This window comes from Mesoplodon densirostris, chromosome 4 (assembly GCF_025265405.1).
Source record: "Mesoplodon densirostris isolate mMesDen1 chromosome 4, mMesDen1 primary haplotype, whole genome shotgun sequence".
Classification (NCBI taxonomy): Eukaryota; Metazoa; Chordata; class Mammalia; order Artiodactyla; family Ziphiidae; genus Mesoplodon; species Mesoplodon densirostris.
Window position 1 is genome coordinate 153,385,296 of NC_082664.1, and position 20,603 is coordinate 153,405,898.

A 20,603-nucleotide genomic window follows, 5' to 3' on the forward strand; every position below is an offset into this window, starting at 1 on the left:
TTGGATGAATCTCAGCTCCCCCCAGAGCCATTGTTCCCTTTCCAGGCCCTCAGTTGGGGGGCAGGGGCAGGCTGGTCACTGCTGCTCTTTTTTTAAATTAATTTTTTATTTTATACTGGAGTATAGTTGATTTATAATGCTGTGTTCGTTTCAGGTGTACAGCAAAGTGCTTCAGTTATACATATACATATATCCATTTGTTTTCATATTCTTTTCCCATATAGGTTATTACAGAATATTGACTAGGGTTCCCTGTGCTATACAGTAGGTCCTTGCTGATTATCTATTTTATCTATTTTATGACTATTTTATATATATAATGTATATATGTTAATCCCAAAGTCCTAATGTATACCCCCCATCCCACATTTCCCCTTTGCTAACCATAGGTTTGTTTTCTATGTCTGTGAGTCTGTTTCTGTTTTGTAAAGAAGTTCATTTGTATCATATTTTTAAAGATTCCACATATAAGTGATATCATATTATACTTGTCTTTCTCTGTCTGACTTACTCCACTCAGTATGATAATCTCTAGGTCTATCCATGTTGCTGCGAATGGCATTATTTTATTCTTTTTTTATGGCTGAGTAATATTCTGTTGTATATATGTACCACATCTTCTTTATCCATTCATTTATCAATGGACATTTAGGTTGCTTCCATGTTTTGGCTATTGTAAATAGTGCTGCTATGAACATAGGTGTGCATGTATCTTTTCAAATTATGGTTTTCTCCAGATATATGCCCTAGGAGTGGGATTGCTGGGTCATATGGTAGTTCTATTTTTAGTTATTTAAGGAACCTCCATACTGTTCTCCATAGTGGCTGCACCAATTTACATTCCCACCAGCAGTGTAGAGGGTTCCCTTTTCTCCACACACTCTCCAGCACTTATTATGTATAGACTTTTTGATGATGGCCATTCTGACTGATATGAGGTGATACCTCATTGTCGTTTTGATTTGCATTTCTCTAATGATTAGTGATGTTGAGCATCTTTTCATGTGCTTTTTGGCCACCTGTATGTCTTCTTTGGAGAAATGTCTATTTAGATCTGCTGCCCAGTTTTTGATGGGGTTGTTTGTTTTTTGATATTGAGCTGCATGAGCTGTGTGTATATTTTGGAAATTAATCCCTTGTTGGTCGCTTCGTTTGCAAACTGCTACTCTTTCCACCTCAGTCATAAATCCTACCTCCTCTGGGCCTCACGCCACCAGCGCTACCTCTACTTACGTTTTGGAAACAAATTCATTGAGAAGTTTGGTGCAGTCTTTCTTTTCCTTCAACTCTTACCATTGTTCCAGGCAATGCGAACATCCATGGGGATGAGCCATTCAACGAGGCTCCCAGCTTGGCTGGAACATCTTCAGTGTCCTTCATTCCATTCCATTCCAGCCACCTCGTCCCTCATGGCCTTCTCGTCAGGGCACCAGAACAGTGGACTAGGGTGGACAGCAAGCTCCCCAAGGCCTGGCTACATTCTTGGAGGGAGTGTTGTTGACCCCACACCATCTTCACTGTTCAAGCCAAGGTCACCTCCTCAGGGGATGGAGGGGCCCCCTGAGTGCAGGGTTAGGAACTCCAGGCCTTGGGGGAGCAGGCCAGATACCTCCAATCCATCCACCGGGGAGAGGGGTGTGACCTGATCGCTTCACAACATCTGCACACCCAGGCAGTCCGCAGCATTGCAAGATGCCCCAGGGATGTGCCAGCTTTTTCCGGGGGCGGGTAGGAGTTGCACTGTCATTATAATGACCTATTGTCTTGTGACGTTTTTTAAATATGGAAAGAAACCGTGCCCGGGCTGAGCAGAAGACTTAGGAGTAGGCAGAATGAGATCAGAGTGAGCACGGCCGACGCTGGTGGGATGACCCTGAGCATCCCCAGGAGCTGTTAAGATAGAAGCCGTGGCTGTACTCAACGTGAGATAGCAAGGAACACCTTGTAACCAAGAGGATGGGCCCTTGATTGCTGCCTCTGGCTTCCTCCAACCCCCTGGATCTGACACTCTGGTGGGCTGCTGGGACCAATGAGCGGGGACCATCCTCCCTGTGAAACGGAGGTGCTGGGGGCCTCAGGCACATCCTCTATCTCTGTAGCCACTGCTCATTTGCCAGCCAGCTTCCCAGGGCACTGGAGTTCACAGGGAGCTCCCCAGACCTGCTGGTTCACCATTGCCAGCATTTGAAATGACACACATGGAGGACCAACCACAGGCCCCCGTTCCAGACAGCGACACTGCCCTCCATTCTCCCAGGTGCCAGGGTGGCTCTCTGGAGCCTCCAGATCCCCACACACTGCAACCCTTACACACGTATGTACTACAGGGCTCCCTGTATACCGTAAATACCATTTTACCACCCACCAAGGGCTGCTTGGACCGTAGCTGCATCTTTCAAAAAATGTTTAGCAGTTTAGTTTCAGGGAAAAGAGAAGAATTGGGTTCATTGTTCATATGCGTTTTTAAGCGGCCAATTTTAACTTTCAGGAGTAGGAAAAACTTGTAGGAAGAAGAAGAAAGAAGTGATATAAACAATTTTCCATGTCATTAAAGAAAAAGCAGATGCTGTACATAAGAATAGATTGCCATGGGAGACTATAACATTTCTTGCTCCAAATATCTTTAAAAAGGTGAAGTAAGTACCCATCTGTTCCCTGATGATGTAATAGCAAAAATGTTGGCTCAGCCATAAAAAAGAACAAAATAATGCCACTTGCAGCAACATGGATGGACCTAGAGATTATCATACTAAGTGAAATAAGTCAGAAAGACAAATATCATATGATATCACTTATATGTGGAATCTAAAATACGACACAGATGAACCTATCTACAAAACAGAAACAGACTCACAGGCATAGAGAACAGACTGGTGGTTGCCAAGGGGGAGGCGGTGGGAGGGGGAAGGATTGGGAGTTTGGGGTTATCAGAGGCTAACCCTAAACTCCCAATCCTTACATATAGAATGGATATCCTATATATTATATATAGGATGGATAAACAACAAGGTCCTACTGTATAGCACAGAGAACTATATCCAATTTCCTGGGATAAACCATAATGGAAAAGAATATAGAAAAAGAATGTATGTATTACTGAGTCACTTTGCTGTACAGCAGTAATTAACACAACATTGTAAATCAACTATACTTCAATTTAAAAAATGTTGGAGGAACTTCCCTGGTGGCACAGTGGTCGAGCATCCGCCTGCCAGTGCAGGGGACACAGGTTCGAGCCCTGGTCCAGAAAGATCCCAGATGCCGCGGAGCAAGTAAGCCCATGCGGCACAACTACTGAGCCTGAGCTCTAGAGCCCACGCACCACAGCTACTGAGCCCGCGAGCCACAACTACTGAAGCCCGTGCGCCTAGAGCCCGAGCTCCGCAACAAGAGAAGCCACCACAGTGAGAAGCTCACACACCGCAACAAAGAGTAGCCCCTGCTCGCTGCAACTAGAGAAAGCCTGCGTGCAGCAACAAAGACCCAGCGCAGCCAAAAATAAATAAATTTAAAAAAATGTTGGAAAAGCAGTAGCACGCATCACATCCACATCTGCAACAACCTCTTTCAACCATTCAGCCCTGCTTCACAGACGTGGGAGTCAGAGAGTGAAATGGTGGAAATGGAAAACCCAGAAAGTGAAACCTTTAAAGTGGAAATCTCTAACGGTTTAAAATGCTCTCTGGGGCTTCCCTGGTGGCGCAGTGGTTGAGAATCCGCCTGCCAATGCAGGGGACACGGGTTCGAGCCCTGGTCTGGGAAGATCCCACATGCCGCGGAGCAACTAGGCCCGTGAGCCACAATTACTGAGCCTGCGCGTCTGGAGCCTGTGCTCCACAACAAGAGAGGACACGATAGTGAGAGGGCCACGCACCGCAATGAGGAGTGGCTCCCACTTGCCACAATTAGAGAAGGCCCTCGCACAGAAAGGAAGAGCCAACACAGCCATAAATAAATAAGTAAGTAAGTAAGTAAATAAATAAATAAATAAATAAGTAAGTAAGTAAATAAATAAAACGCTCTCTGGAAAGATATTCCCTGTTGCATGTGACCCAGCTGGATGAACTAAGAACTGAAAGGAACGCAGTTAATAAAACCTTCCTACGAGATGTCGAGACGTCGCAAGGATGGGATGGGAGGCGGAAGCAGTGGAGCCTGGGTCACCTTCAAGGTCAGCCGCACGGTGTTGCAGTCCTCCCGCAGCGGGTTCAGCTTCAGCGTCTCTCCGAGGTTGCTGCAGCCCGACGACTGATGCTGCATCTCACAGCAGACACACACCTCGACGCTGTCGAACTTAATCTAGACAGGGGTACACAGAGATCACGGTTAAAACCGGGCACATGCTTGAGCTACACACATGCTTAAGAACACCATGTGACAAGCATCCCATCTCGTTTTCTTTAAATAATAAAGCCAAGACGATTTTTTTAATAGACAAAAGACATCAGAAACACTATTAGGAATTATTTAAAATTTCTATTTTAAAAGCAATTAATAAAAAAATAAATTTGAAGAAACCTAAGCTATAAAGTTACAGAAAATTACATGAAGTTGAGCATGGAGACATTATCACATGTCTGTGATAACACACATTCTGTTCCCACGGTCAGCAGCTCCTGTCTCCCTTCATGGCCTAGCAAACTCCTACTCATCCGTCAAGACCCAACTCCAGCGCCATCCCTGAGGCCTTGTCTGGTTTCCCTCTCGGGAGCTGCTTGCTTCTCCCTTGCTGGCGACTCAGTTTTTCAGCAGCAGTGACTCGTGTCAGTGTGCCCCCAAGGGCAGCTACCACATCTTAACCATTACAATGTCCACAATGCCCAGGAGGTGTGGGCCTTCAATAAGGGCTGAATGAATAAAAACGCCTGGGAAAATTAAAGACTATGGAAAGAAAAAATGCAGTTCAAGTGTTTTTAAAAGCCTGGACCCCAGGAGGAGAGCCACAGAGCACACCTGAGCCGGACCTGCAGCTTGAAGTGGACCTGCCCTGGCCTGGCTACAGAAATGAGAGAGAAATCACTGCTCTGCACATGCACACAGTTGTACCCACCCATCTCCAGTCCTGGTCGGGCTGTCACACATGCACCCAACTGTTCACAGCCTCGGGCTTCGGGAAAAGTGAACTAAAAGAGGGACAGCCATAGGTCAAGGGCATCATCCAAGGCCAAATTTTCATCTATTTTAAACCTCTAGATAGTTTATCCTTTACCTATTTTATGCCTCATCTTTGCTCTTTTCATTCAGTCTTCTCAAATAATTTATAATTTATGTATCTTAATCACTACACGTTTGAGTGAGTGTGGGGGGGGACCTCGTGTGTCCAGGATTGCTCATTGGCGATTCTCCAAATCTGCGCTCAGGCCTCAGGGGGCAGGACTGGAGGCAGGGGGAGGAGGGCGGTGTCTGCACAAACCACTGTCCCCCGCCATGGCCACCCACCTACGGCAGGAGGGGCTGAGAAAGCTGCCTTTAGAGATGCTCACGCTTTTAGAGATGTCTCCAGGCTCCAGGGCTGAAGCCCGGCTAAAGAAGCCATAACAACACCCCCATACAACACTCCGGGAAATGGTGCAGCTCACACCTGACCCTGCACCCAACCCTGGAGGTCCACAGGGCCCGCTGCCCACCAGTGTCAGGGCCGCTGTTGGTAGAGAAGCATGGGCCAGACCAAGGTGAATGGCCGTGGCTTTCTGGCCACTGAAATCTCCACGGTCATGTCATTGGCAACGTTTATTTCTGGTCCCAAGAAACTGGAAAAGAAGGGTTATGATTCTCGAGACCAAGTTTTAAAAGGTAATGAGGGAAAAGGTAAAACTGTTAAAAGGTAAAACAAAGGTTAAAAAAAAAAAGGTCAAAGTTCACCCCAGGTGCCCCTTCCCACTGGGGGTTCTGAGGTCCCCAGCCTTGGGTGCCGGGTGGACCCTGGCCATCAGAGCTGGGCATGTGCTCAGGGAGAGGACCACTCTGCCTCAGAGCATCCTGGACCTGAGGGGGATGGGAGGGGAGCAGGGGCGGCACCACCCAGAAGGGAGGCCGGAGGGAGGTTGGTGGACAGGCTCTCTCCTGGTCAAACTCTGCCCAGGCTCCCCCGAGCCCTCTTCCCCACAAGGCCTCAACCATGGCCTATAAAGGCCTGAAAACACAAACATGCTCTAACAGCTCAAGGCAACATCCCTACAGGACTTGATCCCCCCAAAAGTGCCTGCCTGAGAAAGCCCAAGGCTGCCAGGAGAACTGGCTGCTTTTTCCAGCCTCGGGAGAGGGCCCATGTCCCAGCCTCTGTGGGAGGGGAGCCTGTCTCTGGTGACTGCCAGCAGCTGGCACAGACAGCAGGCATCTTCGCATGGACCCTGCTAACCCGTTGTGATTTTCCACTTCCCTGACTCTACTGAGGCCCCACTCCCCCCAACCCCCACTCCCTCATCCTTCCTTTAACACACCTGGCCACCTCTGTGCAAACTGAAGTCAAGTTCAAGCACACACTCGACTCTCCTCCCAACTGTCACATTCTACTTCTAATGAAAACCTGTCCTCACCACTTTGAGGTACAGCTCTGTTCATCTTTGACAAGGCCCAGCTCTGGGGAGCTGAGGCTACCTATTCTGCCCTGAGGCAGCCCTGGGCAGGGGCCTCTTCTTGGCCTTCTCCTGAGGTGTCTTACACACCTGCCCTCAGCCCACGGTTTAAGGCACTGAGATTTACAACAAGAGTGAACAGGAAACAAAATCGCTGAAATCTGAAAATCCCTGTATGGAACTTTATTTCTGGTCCTCTTTGCTAGAAAATATTTATTCTGGAATTGGAGGCCTAACTACATAAAATTTCTAGGGGTTGATTTATCTCTTGTCTGAAGCAAGAGTAAGACAGTATGGGAAGGGGCTGGCTATGCGGACAGAGACGGTATTGGAGTGACAGGGAACCATGGGCTCCCAGTGGCCTGTAGAGCCTGGGGACGGCTGTGAGATGGATGAGAACATTTCAGAGGCCAGGTTGTGTGCACGACTTTCACTCCCTCCTGTATAATGTCAGCGTGCTCTATATAGGCAGTGATGTGGTTTCCACTACCCACATGTTTACCCAAACTACCTTTGCCTGAACAATAGAGAGATAGAGGCAGAAAACCATACAAACAGATGGAGAGATATACCCTCTTCTTGGATTGGAAGAATCAACATTGTGAAAATGACTATACTACCCAAGACAATCTACAGATTCAATGCAATCCCTATCAAATTACCAATGGCAGTTTTCACAGAACTAGAACAAAAAAATTTTTTTAATTTGTATGGAAACACAAATGACCCCAAATAGGAAGAACAATCTTGAGAAAGAAAAATGGTGGTGGAAGAATCAGGCTCCCTGACTTCAGACTATACTACAAAGCTACAGTCATCAAAACAGTATGGTACTGGCACAAAAGCAGAAATACAGATCAATGAAATAGGATAGAAAGCCCAGAAATAAACCCACGCACCTATGGTCAATTAATCTACGACAAAGGAGGCAAGAATATACAATGGAGAAAAGACAGTCTCTTCAATAAGTGGTGCTGGGAAAACTGGACAGCTAAACATAAAAGAATGAAATTAGAACATTCTCTAACACCACACACAAAAATAAACTCAAAATGGGTTAAAGACCTAAATGTAAAATCAGATAGTATAAAACTCCTAGAGGAAAACATAGGCAGAACACTCTTTGACATAAATCGTAGCAATATTTTTTAGGATCCATCTCCTAGAGTAATGGAAATAAAAACAAAAATAAACAAATAGGACCTAATTAAACATACATGTTCTTTAAAGCATTTTTATCATGGATTATAAATGAATACATGAAGGTCCAAACAATAAAACTGTGAGAAGATAAGATAGGAGAATATCCTCATGACCCTGGGATAGGGAAACACTTCTTAAACATGGCTCAAAATGTGTTAAGAAAAAACAAATGACTTATGTGTTTGACTATTTGTAATTAAATTTTTTTTCATCAAACAATACCCATAAGAGAATAAAAACAGGAGATTTTGCATCACATGTAAGTGACAGATGACTTATATCCAAAACAAACAAAAAGCTCTGTCTTAAATATTCAGAAAAAGACAAACAACCCCTATGAAACATGCGATATTGAGCCCCACCACAATAGTACTCTGAGAAACAGAAATCAAAATAAAGTTAGATGTCATTACATCCCCAACAGAATCGCTAAAACTGGAGAATAATGACAATAGACAATACCAAGTGAGGATAAGGATGTGAAGCAACAGGAACGCATACATTTCTGTGGGGTGTGAATTGAGACAGCAATGTTGGAAAACAGCTTGGCATTATCTACTTAAGTTAAAGATTGCGCCTCAATCTAACATAATACCCAACAGATATTTCCATCCTAGGACTATATCCAACAGATATGCATGCAATGGTTACAAAAAACATGTACTGGAAAGTTCATAGCAACATTACTTAAAACAGCTTCACACAGGAAAGAGCTCAATGTCCATCAAAAGCAGAATGGATGAATAAACTGTTTTACATTCATACCATGCAATATTATAAAGCAATGAACATGAATACAGCAACATGCCACACGAGTATACCGCACAGCATGTTGAGCACAGGAAGCCAGATACAAAAGAAATACTTCTACTGAAATGAAGTTCAAAAAACCAGACAAAATTAAACTATAGTGTTCAGAGATGCATGCATAGCTGGTACAATTGTTTAAAAAATTAAAGATGTGAGTATCATAAAGTTAGCATAGTGATTATCTTTGGGGGGGTGGAGAGGCAGTGAACTGGGAGTACATAAGGAGGGCTTTGGGATGCTGGGGATGCTTTATTTCTAGACTTCAGTAGAGGTCACATGGTTATTTGACTTGATAAATTGCTAAGCTACATATTTTTGTTTTGTGCACTTTCCTATATGTGTTTTGTATTTCTCAATAGAAAGAGTTAAAAACGGATGGGCTTGCTTGAAAGTAAATGAAATGTAAAACTTAGATTAGGAAAAGAATGAAAACAAAATAATAGAAAACAGAAAAAAAGAAAATTAACAAACATAAAAAGTGAAACTAATGGAATAGAAATAAAGGTATTAGGATGAATAAAGCCTAATGATGATTCTTGAACAGACCAAAAACTAATAATAATAATGCAAATCCTTGGTAGGATTGATTTTTGAAAAAGAAAGCCAAAGTAAACAACACTAGGAATGAGAAAGGAGATTTAGCTATAAATATAGTAGAGATTAAAAGAATATGGGCAGCTCTACAGCCATAAATTTGAAAATCTAGAGGACATGGATAATTTCCTAGCAAAATAAAACTATGATACTGAGTCCATAAGATGCAGTAAACCTAAAGATCAATAACCATAAGAGATTGGAAAGTCCAATATGTCATTTCAGGCTGAGTTCACTCTGACCTTTAATGAAAAGATAATTCCTACGTTTTAAAACAATTTCAGACCAAGAGATAAGGAAGAAAAAACCACAGTTACCTTATAAAGCTAGCAAAGCCTTACCAGCAATTCTGAAAAGGAAAAACAAAAGCTCCCCACCCCCACTAACAAACCAAAAGGCCAATTTCTCCTTTCAATAATAAAAAAAAAAACCCACAAATATTCTAAGCAAAAAACTGGCTAATTGAATCTAATGCTATATTAAAAGAATTATATTCCATGGCTGTATTAAAAAGGAATCTTGAATGAGAACTATACAACCCAAGTCAAAATGCCTTAAACAAGAAAGGGAATTTATAGATTCATAAAACCAAAACCAAAGAGTCCAAGGTTTGGAACTCAGGTATGGTGGCAGCCAGGTACTGAAATGGTCTCAGTGCTGTCTTTCTCAGTCTCTGGCTACGCTTTCCTTAGGGTTGGCTCTGTACTCAGAAAGCATCTCCTGAAAATATGTCCAGAACCTGGAAGCTTAGCAGCCTCATTGGTCAATGTGTGCATTCTGATTGCTGCAGCCCCAGGCCTGGCTGACCACATAGCAAAGGGAGAAGTAAAACTTTGTTCTGTTAAACATTTTGTATATACTTGTTTCCAAAGCCTAGGTTACCCTGAAAAATACCCAAGGTTCATTTTAGAAACAGAATTCTAGAACAGTGGTAAATCTATTAAGAAAATTTGTTCCATCAACAAATCAAAAGAGAAAAATCATGCGATCCTATAAATAAATATCATAAGACCACTGCATAAAATTTAGCAGGCATTCATAATAAAAACTATAAGTCAATTAAGAATATGAGAAAACAACTTAAATTTGACAAGGCTTTTATCAAGCAAATGTCAAAAGCAAACATCATTTGAACTGGAGAAATACTGGAGGCAATTCCACTAAGATCAGGAATGAGACAGTTATCCACACCCATGACCACAATTCTACACAACTGTTTTAGAAACTCTAGCTAATTTAATAAAATAAGAAAATACTGTAGGCTGTGTAAATATTGGAGAAGATGGAATTTTCTTCTCAAATGTGGTTGAATATCTAGAAGAATCTAAGAGAATATACTAAAAATGATGGGAATTAAAGAGTATTTGTTACATTGGTTATAATAAATATGATACTAGTAACAACCAATTAAAAAATACTAGTAACAACCAATTAAAAATTTTAAAAAACAATTTAAAAATATGATACTAGTAACAACCAATTAAAAAAGGAAAAAAATATTCTATTCAAAGTAATAACAAATATAAGATACTTAGAAATTAAACACGACAGTTTAATGACCTATGTGAAGCTATGTATAAAATGCTATTAAATGGCAAAAACTCAGGTACAGGAGATGTGGGTCATTTTATCTGGCTGTCCGCTACCACTGAGCCCTCCTCCCAGTCTGAGGAATCTCTTCGTTATGAGTCTTCCACTTTTACCAGAAAGGCTTCCCCAGGCAGGCTTGCAGCGAGAGAGCAGGCAGACGCCCCAGGCTCCCCACAACGGGACATGACAAGCCTGCAGGAGACTCTAGGTGGGAGCTTGGGACGCAAAGAGGCTTGCACTGAACCGGCTCCACTCTGGCCCTGCAAGTAGCAGACATGTGCTCCTTCCAGAAGGGCAGGAGCTGGGGTTCTGGGGGCAGCGTCCAGAGCCCACAGTCAGCGGGGTCAGCCACAAGCCCAGGGGTGATGACAGGGACCCCTCACAGCAAGCAGTTCCTTGGTGTGATTTTGGACGTCACTCCTTTCCTGGCTTTGTAGTCCCCAAACTTGATTTCTGGCCATTCTGGAGACTCTGAGCTATTGAGGGTCCTATAATAATTCTTTCAGGAGGAAAATAGCTCAAGTTGGTTTCTTCACAACTTAGAACCCAGACTGATACATAAGGCCTGAATCTGTGGAGGGCACAATTGGCTCCTAAGTAGAAATCTGTGACATCCTGAAAATGCTGGTCCTTCCCAGGGACACACAGGTGAGCTGGTACCCAAGCAGAGTCCCAGTGGAGTGGATAGAACTGGGCAAAAGTATTTTAAGGACTATTCAGAATAATAAATGTGCAAGAATTATCCCCCCCAAACTGGAAAAGAATGATAGGAGGAGTGGATGCCTTAACTGACATTAAGTTAATTATCCAGATGCTATTATCAAAACACTAAGGTAACAGCTTAAAAATAGACTAAGAGTTCGATGGGATAGAACAGTTTCAGAAATTAGACTGATAACCTACAGGAATCCAGTATACGAGAAGCATTTCAATGCAGTAGGAAAAAGATGGTTTGCTAATAAAGGGTGCTGGCATAATAGGCTGTCCATCTACAGTTGTCTCAAAAACATAAAAAGATAAAATTTTTTTTGTTTTTATTGATGTAGAGTTGATTTACGTTATGTTAATTTCTGTTGTACAGCAAAGTGACTCAGTTACACATATATATTCTTTTTCATATTCTTTTCCATTATGGTTTATCACAGGATATTGAATATAGTTTCCAGTGCAATACAGTAGGACCTTGTTGTTTATCCATCCTATATATAATAGCTTGCATCTGCTAACCCCAAACTCCCAATCCATTCCCTCCCTGGTCCCCTCCCACCTGGCAACCACCAGTCTGTTATCTATGAGTCTGTTTTGTTGATATGTTCATTTGTGCTCTATTTTAGATTCCACATATAAGTGATATCATATGATATTGTCTTTTTCCTTCTGACTTATTTCACTTAGTAAGATAATCTCTAGGTCCATCCACATTGCTGCAAATGGCATTGTTTCATTCTTTTTTATGGCTAATATTCCGTTGTATGTATGTACCACTGTATATATACATATATTTTCTTTATCCATTCATCTGTCGACGGACATTTAGGTTGTTTCCATGTCTTGGCTATTGTAAACAGTGCTGCTATGAATACTGGGGTACATATATCTCTTCGAATTATAGTTTTTCCTGGGTATATGCCCAGGAGTGGGATTGCTGGATCATATGGCAACTCTCTTTTTAGTTTTTTGAGGACCCTCCATACTGTTCTCCATAGTGGTTGCACCAATTTATATTCCCACCAACCGTGTAGGAGGGTTCCCTTTTCTCCACACCCTCTCCAGCATTTACTATTTGTAGACTTTTTGATGATAGCCATTATGACTGGTGTTAGATGATACCTCATTGTAGTTTTGATTAGCATTTCTCTAATAATTAGTTACACTGAGAATCTTTTCATGTGCCTGTTGGCCATCTGTATGTCTTTAAAGATAAAATATATTTGACTGAGCACCTAAATTAAAACAATAAAAATACAGGAATATATAAAAGAATGGTTGCAGAAACATGGATGTGTGGAGTCCTTTGAAAAGCAAATCAAGAGTCTCAGAATCTGTGAAGTCTCAAAACAAAAGACAGACCAGGACAAAGCATGGGGGACAACTGGCCAATGAGACCTGGGGCCGAACTGTCAGAACATACACATTTCCCACTGAGGTCACCAAGCTTCTAGGCTGTGGGTCTGGAGCTCCTGGATATATTTTCAGGAGATGGGCAAAGAGTTAATATCCCTAACAGCATTAGGAATGAGAAAGGTGACATAAATACAAGAGCAGGGGGGATTAAAAACGAGAAGAAAATGCTGGGACTAACTGTGCCAGTAAATTTGAATATCTAGAAAAAATACAGGTGACCCTTGAACAATGCGGGGGTTTGGGGTGACGACCTCTGTGCAGTGCCAAATCTGTGTATAACTTTATGGTCGTCACCCCCGATTTAACCAAACATGGATCCAGTAGTGCTGCAGGTCGCATCCGTGGAAAAAAATCTGTGTGTGAGTGTGGACCCGCACAGTTCAAACCTGTGTTGTTCAAGGGTCCACTGTAGATGGTTTTCTATGAAATAATCAATTAATAAAATTGGCACATGTAGAAAAAAAGAACAGGTTTATGAAAACACGAGAAGGGTGTACACCATGGAAGAATCTTGCAAGGCAGCAGCCGAGGCCATCTAGCTGGCCTGAAATATGTGCCATATCCTTCAGATGCTCAGCTGGGTGGAGGTCCCTCATTTCCCCCACCCATCGGTGACTCTGATAAAGATTCCAAGTCCTGGGACTTCCCTGGCGGTCCAGTGGTTAAGACTCTGAGCTTCCAGTGCAGGGGGAGTGGGTTCGATCCCTGGTCAGGGAACTAGGATCCCGCATGCTGCGCGGCGTGGCCAAAAAAAAAAAGATTTCAAGTCCTAGAGAAGAAGTCCAGTTGGAACAGCTCGGCTCACAGGCCTGCCTCGAGGCTGAATGGGCGCTGGGTACCAACGATGCACACACCGGGGAGATGAGCTGCCCCCAGGAACACAAGCCAAATAGCCTTCCCAAAGCTCCTCTGGTTTAGAGTCTAATCAACCCATAAAAAGAAGCCATAGGAAGGCACCAAACGGGTATCTTCCTTTCTTCTTCCCATGGAACCATATTGGCACCCAAGCTCCCCCCTTGGCAGGTGGCACCTGCCATGACCCTCAAGTACTGCCCAGGGTTACACTGAGTCCCTGTGCTCTTATCACCTGGAAAAAGTCCGGCTCTGCTGACGGAGTCTGTTCTCCCACATCTCGAAAGCCTACAAGGAGTGATTTCATAAGACCATGGTCCTACCTTGGCATTGACACTGAAGTCGCTAATGTAAATGGCAAGAGAGCTTCCTGGGGAAGAAGGAAGAGACTGGGCTCGGCCGGAAAGCACCGTTCATCACATCAAATAACCCTTCAGCGACCCCAGGGAATGGACATCAAAATCAATCTTTTCCTTCAGTTATTCCACTGAGTTTATGATTAATTCTATGAAAAATTCTGGAAACCTCCTGATTAGTTCCCTAACCTCAACATCTAGGTGTGCAGAGGCTGGCAGATTTATCTCAGGAGTGCCCCTCTGTGTTTGGGTCACTGGGACCCACACAGCAGAGCTTTGCAGATGAAGCCACAGTAATTTTGCATGAATCTCTTTGGAACATTGAAAAGCCAGCCTGCCCCCCCCCTAATTTATGGCCCATCAGCCTGTCTGGGAGGAGAAAGGGAGGGATGCCCCTGCGATTCTCTTACAGAAGCACAAAGGAGGCAGATATATGACCTTCAGTTACTCCAGAAGGGAGGCAGCGGGGAGGCTAGACCTGGAGGCTGGGTGGTTAGAGCCTGGAGGGAGGAGGGGCAGCCCGTCCTGGAGTGTCCCTGAGCCTGCAGGGACTCAGAGGAAGCCCAGAGTGGGGCACAGAGGCAGGCTCGCTCTGGGTTCCACCTGCTACAGTGACCCAGGCCCAGCCACTGAACCTCTCTGAGCTTTAGGGTCCTGAGGTCACCACGAAAAACAGATGAGGTTATGGAGGTAAAAGTAAGACAGACTGGGACCTGGGACGTTTTGCTGCAGTGCTTGCACCTGGACAAATGTCTCCTTGAGCAGCAAAACACAAAGAAACTATGAGGGACTAAAAATAACTGCGTGCATGTGCAGTTGGGGTAAATTATGGACAGCAAGATACAAAGAAACCAAAAAGCCCATGTGCCACTTCTGAAGAGCCCAGAGCGAAAGCAGGGTGTCCGGAGCAAAATCAGGGTACTGCACATGCGCCCTGCACACACCACCACCTAAGGGGTGGGCAGAACACCTAAGCCCCCCTCCGCCCGACCCTTGGACACACCCCTACCCTCACCCCATATAAGGAGCAAGCTCGCCCCTCCCTGAGTGAGAGAGCACAGGCACCTGCTGTTTGTTCCCGCTCCCCCTGCTGCAGCAGGGGCCCCAGTAAAGCCTTGCCTGAATTTCTTGTCAGGCCTCTGATCAATTTCTATTGCTTAAGGAGGCCAAGAACGCTGGTCGGTAACAAAAGTGCAAAGTGCATATGTTGTCAGTGGTTGGTGTTCTTTTTACTATTATAATTGGAAACTAGGTTTGTCAAGACTCACCCCCATTTTCGAATACTTCTACGAGTCTACCACTTCCACAGACGTCTGCATTCATCTGTGGACGCCTGCCCAGCCCAGTAACTCAGCTCATCCAGGCCCGGCCCCGTTCACTCTTAGTGACACGTCTGACCTGCACGTCCCTATCCTCAGCAGTGGAGGGGTCCCGGAGCTCGGGCCCTGATGAGGCAGGACAAGAGGCCCTTATGCTGGGGGACACACCAGATGCTGGATGACACTGGTAAGACCCTAGAAACTCCAGTGATCATGTGACAGCATGATGGACCCTGAAAACGTAATGCTGAATGGAAGGGGTCAGCCACAAAGGGCCACGTGGTGTCTGACTCCATTCATGTGAAATGCCCAGAACAGGAAAATCCATGGAGACGGGAAGAAGATGAGGGGTTGTTTGGGGCTGGGGGTGGAGTGGGGAGTAGGGGGTGGAAGGGGTGATAGCTAAAGGCCCCAGGGTTTCTTTCTGAGGTGATGAAAATGTTCTAAACATATCGGCAAATATACTAAAAACTACTGAAACTGTACACTTTAAGTGTGTGAACAGTATGGAAATATGAATTGTATCTCAATAAAGATGTTTTAAAAAAGAAACAATTACCACCACATTGACTTACTGATTGACTTAGTTTGTTTTAATCTCTTCAACATTCTGCCAAAATGTTTACTATTCACAGGTGGGCTGTGCACATAGGAAGTTTGAGACCCATGAGCCCTAGTTCTCTACCACTGTCTGCCCGTGTGGCCTTGCCAGGAGCTCACATTAGGGGGGCCACGGGCCGGACGACAGTGGACCCCCCCTTCCCAGGCATCTTAATCCATCTGCCCCCGCAGCCCTGCAGCTGCCTCTCTTCCCGGCCTCCCTTCCTGGCCTCCCCCGGCACTTCCTGACTCTGGAGGCACTGGGGGCCCCTGTTTGTGCCCAGAGAGGTGGTAGGTCTCACCATATTTGGGGACGTGTCCAGCCAGGCACTGGGGAGTGGTGGTCACCCCAGCTTCCCCGCCAAGCCAGAGACATGGCCTCATGTGCCAGCCCCTCCTGGATCCACCCCTGCCCCCAGGGTCCTACAAGCCCCAGAAGGAATGTTTCAGGCAAGCTGACCCTTGCTGGGAGTGGGGAGGCCTTCCAACCATGTGACTCTGTCCCCTGAAAATACAGAAATGCCAAAGTCTCAGCAGTATTTTTTTTTTCAATTAAAATATATTTGACATATTACAGTGCGTAAGTCTGAGGTATACAACATCTCAGCAGTTTTTCAGTATATCCGTGGCTCTCTGGCTCAGCTGGCCACCCACATATGTGCTGACACATACACATGTATGTTTACAAAGAATTCCTAGCGGACACAAAATCACTGAGTTGTGATAAATATTAGTACTGCTACGACATGGTGACACGCACTGAGCTTAGTGTGAGCATTGTGTTAAGGGCTTTCCATTCTCTATTATCACCTCTCTTTACAAATGAAGAAACTGAGGCTCAGAGAGGTTAAGCGACTTGCCCGAGGTCACAGAGCTGGTCAGTGTCGGAGCCAGGACTGAAGCCAGAACTTGTACTTATAAGTCCACACCAGCCTTTCTCCACATCACCTGCGTTCAGACACATCAAATTGCTTCCCTTCCCAGGACACGCCGAGACCTTTCAACTCTGACCTTTATTACAGTGTTCCCTCCCTGGACTGCCCCCTCCAACCAATCCCTTATGGAATCACATTCCTCAAGGCCCAGCTCCACGGTCTCCTCTGTGATGCAAACGTTCCTGATCTCCACGGTGAGATTTAAAACTTCTGTCCTCTCTCCTCCCAGACTCATTGCTCATTTCTTAGTGATGGCACTTGCTTTATGATGGTATTTTAACTCTACCTTTTTATTTCTCTTCTTAAAAAGCATTGTAGGATCCTCGGGAACTGGGACTCACTTTTGTGCACCCCCATGGCTGGAAACACAGGACACACATCCTATCACTTCTCCCTCTTTTGCTTGTGATAAGCACATCTTCTACACTTTCTCCCCAGAGAGTCCCAATACATCCTCAGAATCCTACTCAACACACTGCTCTCAGCACCTGCTGCCGGATGATAAAAGCTGGCACTTGAGTTGAAACCTACTTGCCATAGTAGATATGCCTATAAGAAATGCTTCTGAGCAAATGTACATGAGTATACCGTAAAATGTTGATGCTTACTGAGGGAGGACTAGTTTATTCCTTAAACATGCATGACCCACTTTGAAATGATTGAGAAATGTCAGCATGTGATGAGGTCTCCTCACCTCTGCCCAGCAGCTGGAAGAACTGATCTCCCCTTGGAGCTTCTGCACCAGGGACAGCCCACGTCTGGGGGATACGCCTGCACACAACAGATGTCAGATTCCTAAGCAAATGGAACACACGAACACTGCTGGGGGGAGTAGAAATTAGTACAAAGCACTTTGGAAAACTGTCAGCATCGACCAAAGTTAAACGTTGGTGTTCCCTATGACCCAGAATTTTACTTCCAGGCATAAGCAACAGAAAGGCGTGGGCATGTCCGTCAGAAGATGGGCACCAAACACCGTGCAGGCACCATCACAAGGACCCCCACCCTGGAAGTAACCCCACGGCCATCAAGAGAAGAAAGGGAACATTCACTGTGGTGGGTTCTTACAATGAGAAACCAGAGCTGTTTGCGACAACGTGACTGAACAGACAGGTTGAATGAAAGCAGCGGGAAACAGAAGGGGATGTAATGTATGACTGTTTCTATAATGTTGAAAGCCAGGAAAAGCTCCTTTGTGCCAAGAGATGTTAGGATGGTGGGTGCCCTTGGGGAGGGTAGCAACTAGGAGGAAGGAGAGATGGGGGCTCCCAGGGATAGTGGTGATGCTTCTGAATCTGGTGCCGGTCCCATGAGTTTGTTCATTTGCAAAATGTCACGGAGCTGGACACTTGCAATGTGTCAGGAGGAGACTTTCGAGGGACAGTGGGAAACCAAAAAGGAAGCTGCATTTTGATCGTGGCTCCTCGGATGCTGTTTCCTCTACCTGGAACACACCTGTCTCACACCTGAAGAGAGGAGGACGGGGAAGGACGGGTTTTCCAAGACTCAGCACAAGCTCCCTACTCTGGGCAGCCTTCTCTGCCACTTCGGAGGGACTGAGCCCCCCTGAAACTCAAGCTTCCTGCTCCCCATGCACATTTCTCCCACAGCACTGTCCTCCTGCAGGGCACTTGACTCAACTGTCACCCCATCAAAGGGACAGGGCACAGTCCCAGGACAACGGCTGCCTTTTCCCTCTGCATTCCCCGGGGCTATGCAGGGCCTGCACGGGGTGGCTGCTCCCAGCCAGCTCTGAAATAGACCGATAGATGAAGAATGATACGAAGGGAGATGGATGCAAAAGTGTCACTTTGGTTAATCCAATTGGCTCTTAAAGGCTTCAAGGAGGTTTTGTATTCATTATGTTTTCTATTTTCCATATTTTGTGATGTGTTGACATCTTGGAGCCTTGTTCATCCTGGAGAGAGTGGCTTTCCAGGGCTGGCTAGTTCCTGGATAGGAAACAGCTGGCCTGGGAGCCTGCCTTTCATGTGAACTGCAAATCCAGCACCCACACCCCAGCCACCTCCTTTATCTCTCACACTCCAAGCCAGTAGTCCCCCACCCTAAACACCCCAGGGCCAGGGACCTGACAACGAGGGACAACCCTTAGGCCCGAGTCTGCTGGCTTTATTCAAACCAGCCGATCCTAAGCTTGCTCAGAGCACCTACCCTGCCTCCCCCATTCCTTCCACGAAAACCACAATAAAGGCTCATGCCCATACGTTCCCTTTGCTCCATCTGCCTCCTGACTGGCCCTGGTGCTTCCCCGTGTGGCCCTGCCTGGCCTCGTCTTAGAAACTGTGAATAACACACTCTTCTTTCAAGGCAGTTGTTTCCGTGTCTGTCATCCGGCCGTACCTGGTTAAAACAAATCCTGGGTATATTCCAAAACAGGCTTGCAACTTAAAGCACGATAAATCCTTCTCTAACCACCTGTTACCCTAATTCATCTCATCCTTAAGTATATTTTCAATAAACAGCTATACTTCAAATGTATTAACGCATATCCTAGAGTGACTCTCGGGGGTATGGAATACGTATCAAGCATTACTCCTAACACTCAAGATCACAGGATGTAATAGAAAATGTTCTTCTGTAAAATATGCAGTTATTCAAATTTCTCCATCACAATGGGAAGAGTAAAAATCAAAATATTTCTCCAGTCTTTCCCTCAGATGACTTCTGCATTTTGCTTTTATCACTATAGTTTGTTCTGTAGTAAAATGGCAAACATACACACACCATCTGCAGGACAGTAAAGCTAAGGCAGGGGTGTGCTGTGTGGGGATGCACCCGGCCGGATGCAGACCTCTGGCGTGTGCTGTGACAGGAAACTCCAGCCAGGACGGGAGCAGGACAGGCAGCCCAGCTGCAAGCCTCCGTGTGATGGGAAGGCCACTCCTCGGCCCCAGCACCCTGGATCCTTCTGGTGTGCTGCATGCCACCCCTCTGAAACTCCCCCAACCCCCCGGCCCGGGGCGAGTCCTGGGCATCTTGGGAGCGGAAGGCCAGGCTGATAAGTGCTAATCACTGGGCAGTGAGGCTGCCCCCAAACCTCTCAGCGGCCAGGCCCCAGCCCTTGGTCCACTGACTTTGAAGCCGTGTCTCACTTCGCCTTGGAACCCTTTATTCTGAGAAAAGGGGAAATAGAGATTTGGTTACATAGAGACTGGAGACCAGGTAGCCTGGCGGTCAGCCTGACTTCTGGCACTTACTGGGCGTTGTGGGCTGGGTGCTGGCACAGGGGCCCGGGTGTGTGATGCTCCAGCACTGCCCAGCCTGACACTGGGGGAGGAGGGTCCCAAGGCCAGGTTTGACCAGCTTTCCTCTCTGTGGCTTCAGAGAAGCCACGACCCCACAAGTTCCCATTAGGCTTGTTCTTCGGAGTCTTTCCAAACTCACTACAATTTAAATTTCCACCTTTAAACTGACATTGGTTTTGTCCCTACATTGCTTTCATTACGCTATTTCACTCTGTCAAGGAAGCCTGATGGTGATGACTGACCAATGTTTCTGAATTCCACCCTCCACATCACTAAAGTGCATTAGGATATGGGCACGCTGCTGATGAAGGCAAAGAGCTGCTCCATTCTCTGACTTTCATTGCACTTTGGAACGTGTATCACAGGGTCAATGGGAACA

At 45.5% G+C, this 20,603-nt stretch overlaps 1 protein-coding gene across 1 annotated transcript in view; it reads right to left on the bottom strand.

Annotated features, from left to right (window-relative positions):
* ENTREP2 (endosomal transmembrane epsin interactor 2) overlaps positions 1–20,603 on the bottom strand; it is a 377,851-nt gene that overhangs the window by 54,608 nt on the left and 302,640 nt on the right. Inside the window, exon 4 of the mRNA XM_060095391.1 lies at positions 4,165–4,299. Within this exon, the coding sequence (XP_059951374.1) occupies positions 4,165–4,299 (135 nt within the window). The remainder of the gene's footprint in view (positions 1–4,164; positions 4,300–20,603) is intronic.